General features: G+C 36.5%; 1 protein-coding gene across 6 annotated transcripts in view; it reads left to right on the forward strand.

The window, feature by feature from the left end:
- Window positions 1–9,455, forward strand: part of FAM169A (family with sequence similarity 169 member A) — a 62,727-nt gene extending 53,272 nt beyond the window's left edge. For all 6 annotated transcript variants that reach the window (XM_057698516.1, XM_057698551.1, XM_057698533.1 and 3 more), the window contains 5 exons: window positions 57–96; window positions 588–738; window positions 3,398–3,554; window positions 6,419–6,622; window positions 8,088–9,455. In XM_057698516.1, coding sequence (XP_057554499.1) covers window positions 57–96; window positions 588–738; window positions 3,398–3,554; window positions 6,419–6,622; window positions 8,088–8,636 — 1,101 coding nt within the window. In that variant the 3' untranslated portion in view covers window positions 8,637–9,455. The remainder of the gene's footprint in view (window positions 1–56; window positions 97–587; window positions 739–3,397; window positions 3,555–6,418; window positions 6,623–8,087) is intronic.
- Window positions 9,456–13,087: the final 3,632 nt, after the last annotated feature.

Consider the following 13,087-nt stretch of genomic DNA (forward strand, 5'->3'; position numbering starts at 1 on the left):
CATAGGGAGAAAAAAAGATCTAAAACTTTCAGTTTTAATCTGTATCTCTATTTTAGATTGATTCTCTAAAAGATGCCTTTGCAAGCACTTCTGAAGGTAAGAAATTCAGCTGGTCTATTAGTAAGTGTTTGAGACACAATTAAGGGTGTGTGTGTGTGTGTGTGTGTCACTTAGAGTAAGTGCAGACTTATCCAACTCTAAAATCTAGATCTGGGTTCTATTACTACTGAATTTGTTGTGTGAACAGATAGGTAAGCTGTAGTACCTCTTTTTTTTGTTCCCTTACCTGTAAAATAGGACCAGTAGTGTCTACACTGTTTATTTCCCAAGATTATTGGAAGAGAATCTAAGTGAAAATGCAAAAACACTTTGCAAAGCTCAGGGTAACACAGAAATGTGAGGAATGAATTGACAAGTTTATTTTATGATTTAGAAAAAGACACTGACATGGTTTCTTAGCCTAAGACAGGAAGTGTATAATGGTGGGGATTTAGGTAAACTAGCTTATTAGTTCTTGCATTTATGTATTTTTTAATGGGTATTCCTTTGAATACATAATTAATTGTAGTTTTGCTGGTTTTGCTCAGGTCATGATAAAACGCCTGTTTCCACTCGTACTCGAAGTAGTCATCTAAAGCGGCCAAAGATTGGAAAGCGGTTTCAGGATTCTGAATTTAGTAGTTCTCAAGGGGAAGATGAAAAGACTCCCCAGACTTCACCTACAGCGTCAGTGAACAAGTAAAGTATTGTTTATTTTACTCTATTTCGCTTATCCTTATTTTCATATTATTTCAATATTATTCCTATTTTCATATTATTTTCATATTATTAGTATGTAGTTTTTAAGGTGAAGTTTATTGTATTTGTGTAGTAAATGACCTTGGTGCAGAGGTTTGTATTTGAGTTCTTCCACGAGAATATTGTTTACGCTTGGGAAGTGTCACTCTGACAGTGTTAGAGGGAAGAGTTGCTAGTAAGAGAGTGGAATGAACTCATGATTTAGTCTCTTGTGAAAATCCAGGAGAATATTCTAGTGATTATATTGTCCCAGATGAGTCACGTTGTCAACTTTGAATTTGACAGTAGCTGTGGTAAATTTTTAGCAATGACTTCACCCAGATCCATCAGAGGAATCTCTATCTATGGTAGCTTAGCCTTGTGAACTGTAATTCTGTTTTCTTTAAAGTTTGTTTATCTGTTTGGCTGCTTTGGGTCTTAGTTGCGACACGCTGGGATCGTCATTGCACTGCTCAGGCTCTTCATTGTGGTGCTTGGGCTTTTCTAATTGTGGTGCTCAGGCTCAATAGTTGTGGCACAGGGGCTCTCCAGTTGTGGCACGCAGGCTCCAGAGTGCATAGGCTCAGTAGTTGTGGCGTGTGGGCTTAGTTGCCCCACGGCATGTGGGGTCTTAGTTCCCCGACCAGGGATTGAACCCCCACCCCCTGTGTTGGAAGGTGGATTCTTAACCACTGGACCATCAGGGAAGTCCTTGTAGTTCTTAAATAATAAGACTTCAGTGTCAAAAGGACTCCTTGATCCGTGGGCTACAGAATGGATGTTGTGTTAGCAGGCATGAAAACAACATGAATTTCATTGTAATCTCCATCATTGTGAATGAGCAGTCACATTTTGAAAGGAATTTTTTTTTTCCCTGAGCAATAGGTCTTAACAGTGGGCTTAAAATATTCAGTAAACCATGTTGTCAACAGGTGTGCTGTCATCCAGGCTTTGTTGTTCCATTTATGGAGGATAGGAAGAGTAGATTAAACATAATTCTTAAGGGCCCTAGGATTTTCAGAATGGTAAATGAGCATTGGCTTCAAGTCATCAGCTGCATTAGCGCCTAACAAGAGTCAGCCTGTCCTTTGAAACTCTGAAGCCAGGCATTGCCTTCTCTTCTCTAGCTATGAAAGTCCTCGATGACATCTGCTTCCAGTAGAAGGCTTTTTTGTCTACATTGAAAATCTGTTGTTTAGTGTAACCACCTTCATTCATGATCTTAGCTGGAGCTTCTGGATGACTTGATACAGCTCCTGCATCAGCCCTGGCTCCTTCACCTGCCACTGTTATGGAGCCAGCTTCTTTCCTTAAACCTCATGAATCAGCCTCTGCTGGCTTCAGACCCTTTTCCTGCAGCTTCCTCACCTCTCTCCGCCTTTATAGAAGTGAAGAGAGTTAGGGCCTTGTTCTGGATTAGGCTTTGGCTTAAGGGAATGTTGTGGCTCGTTTGATCTTCTATCTAAACGACTAAAACTTTTCCTGCATGTCAGCAATAAGGCTGTTTGGCTTTATTATCATTAGTGTGTTCACTCAGAGTAGCAGTGTTAATTTTTTTCAAGAACTTTTGCTTTGTATTCACAGCTTGGCTAACTATCTGGCACAAGAGACCTAGCTTTCTACCTATCTCAGCTTTCAACATGCCTTTCTCATGAAGTTTAATCGTTTCCAGCTGTTGATTTAAAGTGAGAGACGTGTGATTCTTCCTTTCATTTGAACACTTAGAGCCATTGTAGGGTTATTAATTGAATGCCTAATTTCAGTATTGTTGTGTATCAGGGAATAGGGAGGCCCAAAGAGAGGGAGAGAGATGGGGAATGGCCAATCAGTTGCAATAGTCAGAGCATATACAACGTCTATCAATTAACTTTGCTATCTTAAGAGGGGATATATGTATATGTGTAACTGACTCACTTTTCTGTATAACAGAAACTAACAGAACATTGTAAATCAACTATACTCCAATTAAAGAAACTAATTAAAAACATTTGCCATCTTATATGTGTAGCACATGGCACCTGAAAACAATTAAAATTGTAACATCGGCCATTGCTAATCACAGATCATAATAAATATAATAACAAAAAAACATTTGAAGTATTGTGAGAATTACCAAAATGTGACACAGACATGAAGTGAGGAAATGCTATCGGAAAATTGGCTCCAGTAGACTTGCTTAGCGCAGGATTGCCACAAACCTTCAATTAGTAAAAACACAGTATCTTCAAAATGCAAAAAAGCAAAGTGTAGTAAAATGAGGGATGCTTATAATTATGCCACTGCTGGGACAAAAGTTGTAAACTGGACTGTCCCAGGTAAACAGAGATGTTATGTTCACTCTAGGAGAATGACATCCAGTCAGTATAGACAGAGTAAAAGAAAGGTCTAGTTTACATAATTGAAAACTGATGAACTGGTGATTGAACTGGAGAACAAGGCAGGAAAGAGAACAAACTTGTAAGAAGATAAAGAGGGTGGCTTTGGACTCGTAAAATTTGAAGTTGTTGTCTGAAAAATACTTAGTTGATTCTCTAAAGTGTTACTTTATTAATGGATTCCTAAAAATGTTATATTTGTCCTTAATAAAAACAAGTACAAATGTTTTTCTTTGATTTTCTAGATTGGAGTCCACTGCAAGGACATCAGAGAGCTCAGAAGAATTCTTGGAAGAAGAACCTGAACAGAGTGTGATTGAATTTGAGGATGAAAGTAGTGATAAAGATGTTCGACCAGCACCAGAAACCCAGCCAGGCCTGGCAAAGCAAGAAGGTGAAAAGGTAGGAGAGTCACTTATTAAAGAAAATGAATGGAAGTAAATTTTAACTTTCTTAGTCATATATTGTTAGAAAAGCACAATGATGTATTTTAGACTCTTAATAGAAATTGTATTTATTGGTTTTTGTTTTGTTTTTTAACTTATTTCTTGGCTGTATTGAGTCTTCGTTGCTACACACGGGCTTTCTCTAGTTGTGGCAGCTGGGGGCTACTTTTTGTTGTGGTTCACGGGCTTCTCATTGAGGTGGCTTCTCTTGTTGCGGAGCATGGGCTCTAGGCACGTGGGCTTCAGTAGTTGCGGCACATGGTCTCAGTAGTTGTGGCTCACAGGCTTAGTTGCTCTGTGGCATGTGGGACCTTCCCAACCTGGGGATCAAACCTGTGTCGCCTGCATTGGCAGGCGGGTTCTTAACCGCTGTGCCACCAGGGAAGTCCCTGTATTTAATGTTAAAAAGCATATGTCTAAAGCAAGGTCAGGTAGAGGAGGATGAAGTTGCAAGTATTTTATATTTCAAACTGAGTTTATAAAGTTTGATGTACTACAAAGATAAAACAGAAGATGTTTAGATGGTAATGTCTCTCAGTGTATTTAAAATACAAATTAATTCATGGAATTAAACATACTTAAGAAGTGACACAAATGATGTGACTATAAGAGGTCTATCTTATAAAACCAGTTAGAATGCCTTAAGGTCCAACAAACCCTAAGTTGTACCCCTATTTTGGTTAGAAGGATAAAATTAGTTGTGCAGAAAAAATATGTGTATTTGACTACAGTTGATATACAGATTCCTGGGAAGATAACTAAATTCATTTTTTTTTTAAATCACTAGAAAACAAGTAGGAAATCCTTTGTGACTGAGTGAAAAACTCTGTCTGGCTTGATCACTGTGGTTCCTCAATTATTTTTCCCTTTTTTCATCTTCTCTATTTCCTGCCCTTCTGTTCTTTTTCTTTAATATCTCCCATCTTTTCCTCTCTTACAGATTCTTTATTTCTTCTTTCAAACATGCTTAAGTTTCTTTAGAAATCTTTTACCTGTTTGTCAAGTCCAGCCAGGATCTGAGCAAGTGAAACTGCATTACTGATTTTATTTCCTCAGCTCGCTCCAGTTTAGCTCCTCTCTCCTTTACTTCATGAAACTGGTTTTACCTGGCGTTTTTTTCTCTTGTTGTAGAAAATTGGGGGAAATAAGCACATATTTCAAAAACGGGATTTATATGCTTCTAGATGTTTATGGGAATGTATATTTGTGTTTTTTTTTTCCCTAAAAACTTAAGATTATACTGTACATACTTCATGTAACCTGTTTCTTTTGTCCAACAATATAAGTGAGTACCTACTCTTGTAGGTCACCCGTAACACTTTCACTCAGTTCCAGTGGCTTTCCTTACCTGGGCTGACTCCTCTCTCTTCCTCCAGATTCTCTGTTCCCCTGGCTTTATAACACTACTGTGTTTTGGTTTCTTGGTTTTCCTCTCTCTGAAGTTTTGTTTTGGTTTTATTTATTTGCTTTTTGACTGTTCTGTTTCCTGTTTTTTTTCCCCCTGTATTTGTGGACATTTTAGAAGACTCAGTTCTTGACTTTCTGCTCTTTCGCTCATGCTTTCTCTTTTGAAAATGCATCTAGTCTAATGGCTGAATGGTCATCTCTGTGGGGATGACCAATAACTCTAGACTTCAGTATTGATCCAGACTGTGGTCCCATAATGTTACTTGCCTTCTGAATATTTCTGTTTAGATAGATGTCTTTTATAATCTTAAATTTAACATCTCTGTTCTTTCCTATAACTTCTCTATTGTGCCCTTTTTCCTATTTCTTATTTTCATTCTGTTCCCAAACCTAGAACTTGAAGGACTGAGTTTTTCTCTTCTGTTGCTTCTCACTTGTCGTTACTCACCAAAATCCTATTTTTTTACAAAAACTTCTGCTATATCTTTCTCATTTTCTTCCTTTTAACATTTCTCCTACCCTAGTTGGTCTTTTTGTGAGTTTTATTATAATTACCTTCTGTGTGCAGCTTGTTCTTTATACTCTTTGGCCTGATTAATTTTTCTAAGTCTCTGATTTCAACATCCCTTAGGAAGACATTCATTCTATGATTTCAGGGGTTCTGTGTAATCCAGCCAAGTCTATTTCTTAAAATTCGAGTGCATCAGGGTTCTAATTTTTTAAATGATAATAAAATGACCTCTCATTATTAGAATGTCACTAGGATTAATTAGAAATATTAGATGTTAATGGAAGACTTGTACATTGATAAACGTTGGAGGAAGAGTTTCAGAAATTCGCTTTTCCATATTTTAATGTGATTGTTCAAAGAGGACCCTTTGTTGACGGGACAGTGAGCTCGTTGAGACTGGGGGCTCTCTTCTCGCGGCGAGAAGCTGTACCCAAACTCAGCTTCCCGCAGACCTGCAGTGCTTCCTCCCCCTGGCACGCTGAATGGTGACTTCCCACAGGCCCCGAGATTCCAAGTGTGCGACAGCCGATGTTCCTTCTGTAAAGAGCTGGCACCAACTCTAGGCTTTCTCTGGTGCCTTTTTACTGAAAAGGTTCTTCCTGTGACTGTCGTATAAGAAGGAAGAGGAAGAAGGCGGCAGGATCTCTTAATGAATCTCAGACCCACAGTGGGTCCATAGAATGTCCTGGTCCTGTCCTTTCTCCATGAGAACAGAAAGAGATTGGGGTACTTATGGATTCTTTTCTCTTAAAACTGACTCTACGCTTCCTTAACCTGTGCCTTGTAATGTGGTAGAATGGATCCTGAGTCCTGGTGCATGACACAGAGAGACTGAGGGTGACCTTGCATGACAAGTTAATCTGTGGTTTTGTCCTGCCTTTTTTTTGCCCTCGGTGGTGCAGGAATCTGAATTAGAGCCTATGAATGGTGAGATACTGGATGATACTCTTAAGACTTCACTTATAACAGAAGAGGAGGACTCCACTAGTGAAGTTTTAGATGAAGAATTAAAATTGCAGTCTTTTAATTCCACTGAAGACTCTACGAATCTTATTCCACTGGTGGTAGAATCTTCAAAATCTCCTGAGGCTTTTGCACAGGATAAGGTAATGGAGAAATAACCTCATTTTTTATAGTTAAAACGTCCAGTGTTGATGACTCGGCCAGGGCAGTGTGGGATATATATTTTCCTCTACTTTAACATGTACAGTCCTTCAGGAAAAATAAATTTTAGTGCGAGGGTGAGTTGCAAGTTATTTGCACTCTGGCTATAGAATTTACAGAAGTTTTAATATAACTGGCGTGCAGATAATTTTTGACTCACCCTCCTACACTGGGTATGTTAAGAAGCTGCAATCAGTAATATTTTTAAAATTCAAATCTTTGTAACTTCATTTATGTCTGACTTATGGTAACAAAATGAGTGTTACTTTGTAGATTTAGGAAATGCTTAGAAAAATGGATAAAGCATTATTTACCACATATTTGAATACCTATTGCTTACATAGTCTGTGACCTGTACAATCATTTTAATTTTAGTTAGGGAGAAAGTTTAGATTAGTGGGAAAACTTGATGGAATATTTTAAAAGAAATTTATTTATTTTTACTGAAATAATAGCTGATGTACAACATTAGTTTCATGTGGGCTACATAGTGATTTGAGTTTGCACACATTTTGAAATGATCACCACTGCAAGTCTAGTAACCATCTGTTTCCATATAAAGTTACTAAGAGTATTACTGACCATATTGCATACGCTGTATATTACATCCCTGTTTATTTTATAACTGGAAGTTTGTAACTCTTAATCCCCTATTTCAGTCCCCTCACTCCCTCCCCTCTGGCAACCACCCATTTGTTCTCTGAGTCTGTTTTCATTTTGTTTTGTTTTTTAGATTCCACATATAAATGAGATCATATGGTTTTTGTCCTTCTCTGACTTATGTCACTTAGCATAATACCCTCTAGATTCATCCATGTTGTTGCAAATGGCAAGATGTCATTCTTTTTTTATGGCTGAGTCATATTCCATTGTATATATATGTGCCACATCAAAAAGGAAATTTAATTTCTACTTTTGAATATTCCAATTTAAGGCTAAAAAACTCTTGTATAGCATTATTTTATGAGTGTTTCACATAATTACATGAATAGAATTTTCACCGCCCTCACCTTTCACCTAATAGTCAAACTCACTGGGTAGCACAGTTTCAAGTCCCAGGATTCTTGGTTCTGGCTCCAGTAACACCAAGAAACTAAAAACTGAGTTGGTTCATGGTTTTGAAGAATCTTGACATAACTTGACATAAAGTTTAACTGCCTTAAGTACGTTTTGAGGTAAAATCATTACTTTTATTGTATCTTTAAAGCAAGAACTTAATGAATCCAAATTATCATGTCAGACAGTTTTGATGAAATTGAGCTGTGTTCAGAATACATGCAACATGATTAACAAAACTAGTGAGTACTAAGTTCTTTACGACGTGGTTGAGGGTTGTTGCATATTAGTGTCTGAGAATAATTTATGTAAGAACCATATTGCACAGTTCACCGGATTTCTTGTTTTTAGACGTCACATGTAACTGACTCAGAAATGTTGCTAGATGAAGGCCCATCTGATGACAAGGGGCACACCGAAGAGAAGCTGCCTCTAGTTTCAAGGAAGAAAGCACATTTTGGGAGTTCAGACAGTGTGGCTACTATCCCAAATGAAGAACGGTCTGACAGTGGTTTTCCAAACTCTGTGATAGCTGAATTTTCTGAAGAATCGATTCCTGAAAATGTATCACCCAACACTACTGCCTCATTGGAAGACCAGGGTGAGGAGGGGGTCGCCGAGCCCCAAGAGACACCTACAGCTCTTCCTCAGAGCTCTTTGATAGAGGTGGAACTTGAAGATGTGCCGTTTTCACAGAATGCAGGACAGAAGAACCAGTCAGAGGAGCAGTCGGAAGCGTCTTCTGAACAACTAGATCAGTTGACTCAGTCAACAGAGAAGACGGTGGATAGCAGCTCAGAGGAGATAGAGGTGGAAGTGCCTGTGGTTGACAGGCGGAATTTAAGAAGAAAGGCCAAAGGGCACAAAGGACCTGCGAAGAAGAAAGCCAAGCTGACCTGAATGAGGAAGAAATGCAGATGATAAATCCTCTTCTTTGTAACCTAACTGTTGTTTTTAAAATTGTGGCAATGAATAAATAGCATGGGGCACAGGACAGAAACGCGAACGTTTCCATTTGAACTTACGTATGATGCCGCTTTCCCCCTCCCCTGCAGGACCTAGGACGCGCCATTCTTTTTCATTTTTCAGGCTATTTTGTGTAAATACACTTTTTTTATTTTTATTAACCATGTTTCGATTTTGGGAAACCAGATCGTATTATATTTTCTTTAGCCGTTGGGGATATCTGACCATTAATATTCCAGGAAATATAAACTAAAAAACTGTGAAAGTAGTAGGGTTTCCCTCAGTTGTAAGGATCACAGAAATCTTTTATACTAAGAGTTTTAATAGTAATCTTGGTGAAGGTTCTGGAAGTTTTAGCTTCAATTTCAAAACTAATCACCATCTTTTAAAACGTAGGCATGCTTAAGCAAAAATGTCAGTAAATTAGAATAAGTGTAACTTCAACTAAATGAGAGCACAGCTTCAGAAATTTATGGTCAAAGGTGTATGAAGGTGGTATTTTGGCCTCTTAGTTCTTGGCTGTAGGTGCAGTTTCTTCCTTTGACTTCAGTGTCTGTGGAAAGGTACAAACAAAATCTGTTTCCAGTTCACGCTTGGTAACATCCGATATTAAAAGTACTGCTAGGGATTTACCTCTGGCATGTAGGCACTAGTATAATTACTTAACATTTCCTTGGAAGCTGGGGACTGTACTTTTGTCCTCACCCAATTAACATGTATACTTTAGAAGTGTGAACCTTTCCTAAGGCTTCTCCTTTTTTTATTTTATTTTATTTTATTTTATTTTATTTTATTTTATTTTATTTTATTTTATTTTATTTTTTTATTTTTTTTGAGGGGAAGGCTTCTCCTTAATCCTGCCACTGCCTTTACTCTAGAACTTTCTTTATATTCCCCCCAGCTTTCATTCACTTCCCTAACTCATGGAGTGATTCCTCTCAAAAGATCCTTTTGCCCGCCTGCTAGCTTATACCCTTGGCTTCCATTTTTGGTAGGTTTGGAACTGTGCCCCACAATCTTAGACCTAGATGGCGGGCACAAGCTGCCCTAGGAGCCATAGTTACAAGAGCTTAAATCAGATCGGAGGCTCTGTTTGTCCCTTTGGGCTTCTCACTTGATTTGTTCAGTGTGGACAGGTTACAAGCTAGCCTGTGTGTACATTGCGTTGCCCCAGCAAAGGCCTTTGCCTGGGAAAACTAAAAAAATCAAAACCACCAAACAGCCTCAATTGTTTATTTTTATATAATAATTTATTTAAAAATGAACAAAATGGTTATCCCTAGAATCCAAAGATAATCGTAAAATAACCCTACTCTTTGGAAGTATTATGTGTGCTCAAATTTTCATGTATGTTTGAGGATGTTGTGAGGCCATTTAAATTGTGTTTAAAACTGCTTGGTCCTTACCTGAAGAAAATAAACATGTTATGACTTTGTGTCATTATTTGAGGTGCTAAGGATTGATGTTGAAGGTTTATTCAGTCTAGTCAGGTGATACTAAATTTTATTTTGGGATGTTGTCATTTTAGGAAGATTTAAATTTGAGGTAAAATACTCGTATTTAGCAGGCAAAATAGCAAACCCTCCTTATTCATGTAAAATTTTGAACACTTGTATCCTACATTTTCTTTAATTATTGGTCGGAGTCAGGCCAGATTATTCCATTCTCAATGAAAATTAAGCAGGTTGGCCATTTGTTTTCTCAGTGATTGCTAATCAAGTGAAAGAATAAGTTTGACTAATACTAGTCTATCTTTGGAATGTTTATGCTGTTTTATACATTTTGTGAGAAATTTTTGTTAATACCACAATTAGGGAAATAAAGATTTAGTAAATTCTTAACCTTTCTATTTTTAATTTCTTAAAATAGATTTAAAAGCCTAACACTTATTTACTTTTTTACTTTTTACTTGGATTCTTCATTGTTCTCTTTAAAGTACTTTCTTTAAAAAGGTGTAGCTTAAGACTGAGCTCACTGACAGCTGTTGATGTGTGAATATAGTCGCTGAGTTTACAAAAAAGAAATGTTTTAGTTATTCATACATGATCACTAAGGACTTGCAGTTTAAATGTATACTTGTTAAACTTGTTTGGTTTATTCTTAAACAGTAAGTGCATTTTAAGCAGTTTCAAAACTTTTTGTTCAGCACACAAGAAAATTTTTGTCACATTATCTCTGACAGAAAATGTTATTTTGTTTATAGATGGTAGAGGAAAAAAAGTTAGGTCACGTGAAAAAACCTTTCATGTTCAGTAACAGTGCGGTCTATGCTCAGTGAGTGAGTATAGAATTTATAACAAAATTTGTCCTCAATAAGGAATCTAAATAAAACTCAATCAGATTACTTGTACGTTTTGCAAAAGGCATTAGAAAAACTGAGAATTACAGAGGACTGAAATCTGATTTCAACCAGGTAGTCTAGTTGTTCAGTGTCCAGTCACATTCTGTAGTCCTTTGTGAACTGCTTTTTTCTGTTTAGAAGTCTTATTTGTGGAGAAGGGAGTTCACTTCAGTTTGTGTAAATACATATATATTTCCTTATGTAATATAAAGCAGACAGTTATTAGCAAAATTTTAGTTCTTTCAAGTTTAAATTATTCAACTGCTAGACATTACAGAAATATATTTAAGAGTTTATTATGAAGTTCCTCTACAGCTTTTAACAGTGAGAGGGTCTATTATGATTTTTTAAAAATCAAATAGCATGACAGAATGTCAATCTTCTGCTACTTAAAATGTGTCTCTATTCATGGTGTTTCCATTCAGTGCAGAGAATTATCATGGTAAGGATAAAAACTGCTAGTGATTAATGGTTCACTTTTAGCTGACCACCAGAACACCACTTAAAATGGTTTCAGCGACTTGAGAAAAATACCTTGAAGGTTTATGATTGCATCAAATTGAGCCTGAACCTGGTATCTAAATATCTGCTCTTACATTCTGCTTTACCCTTAGGGATTATCTTCTAAGGTTTGGTCACACCAGCAAACTGAAACAGATCTTAATGTAAATAAAGAATTTATACTAACATTACTCATCTGTGTAACAGTATTTTAGAAATTTCTGCCTTGTATGTCCACTAGTGGCAATACAGTGTTCAAAGTGTTAATCCAGTCTTTCATGGGTGTGATTAGTTACAAATGTTTATGCTTCTGTTCACATACCTAGTATCAAGCTTTATTTGTGCAAGATAGTTAACTTGCTTATTTTTGGTTGTGAAAAATAAGCAAACCTCAGTTCTGTATCCAGTGCTTACCTTTGATTTTTTTTCTTTCACCCTCCAAAACTTACTCACACATTCCTCATTTCTATTACTGGCAGAATCATTTGTTAAAATCTAATTGTAAGGAAGGTTCAGCTTCTGTTATCCTAAAGTTATTGTATCATATTGGGTAGTCATTCCCAAGGAACTAGCCTTTCTTTTCCTAAGTGTCTGTATGTTCTAAAACTTCTACTGTGTTTATACAATTTAGAAAAGATGTTACATTATTCAGAATAGCAAGACTTACTCAAGTACTTGTTTGTTTTCTTGGTAGTTTTGTTTTTTGATTTTTAATTTTTATGTTTAACAGTAGTAATTAAACCTATATTTTGTGATTGCTTCCTGGTCTGTGTTTTGGAATTCCTTCCCTTTTACCTGATTTCATTGGTGAAGATATGTTTAGATACTGAATTTGTTTAGACACTGATTTTGTTTAAGGCACAATTAATCACATTGGTTGTACTTTCAAGACAGACTTTAAAAAATAAAGAATTGAAAACAATTAACGTGATTATAAATTGATACACAGACACCCTAAAGCTCAAAGTCACAACCATAACTCAGATCACAGATGTGCTTTTGACTAAAACATGACCTTTTTAACATTATCTAAGTAACTACAAATAAATTTCTCTTCAAGGGCATCAGTGCAGGCTTTTTCTTTTTAAAACTATTTTACCTGGACTCACTTAAATTTTTACCATTCTAAAATAAATATACTACCCTAAGTTTAGAATACAGAAAATGCTAAAAGTATAAACATTTTGGGTTTTTTTTTTTTTTTTCATGTGCCTTGAGTAGAAAATACAGTTCCAAGTATATGGCATTGTATATGATGAATGAGAGGCGAAAATGTTTAAAATACGAGTTCCCTAACTTATAGGAATAAGTTAAGATATAAGTTAAGGGTTAATTAGAGGTAAAAAGTTTTATCTAAGTTCTTTTGAACTTTATAAAGTGTAATGTGCCTTCTCATACACTTTATAAAGTATTTTCACTAAAATGTTGTGTTAATGCTGCATTTCTTAGGATTAATCTACAGTGAGGAAGAGAAGACCTCAGGTGAGGTCTTTGATGTGACAAAGTTTCTTGGCCTATTCCTCACGTTTAAGTGCGCACTAAC

Source organism: Hippopotamus amphibius, chromosome 1 (genome assembly GCF_030028045.1).
Source record: "Hippopotamus amphibius kiboko isolate mHipAmp2 chromosome 1, mHipAmp2.hap2, whole genome shotgun sequence".
In the NCBI taxonomy this organism is placed as follows: Eukaryota; Metazoa; Chordata; class Mammalia; order Artiodactyla; family Hippopotamidae; genus Hippopotamus; species Hippopotamus amphibius.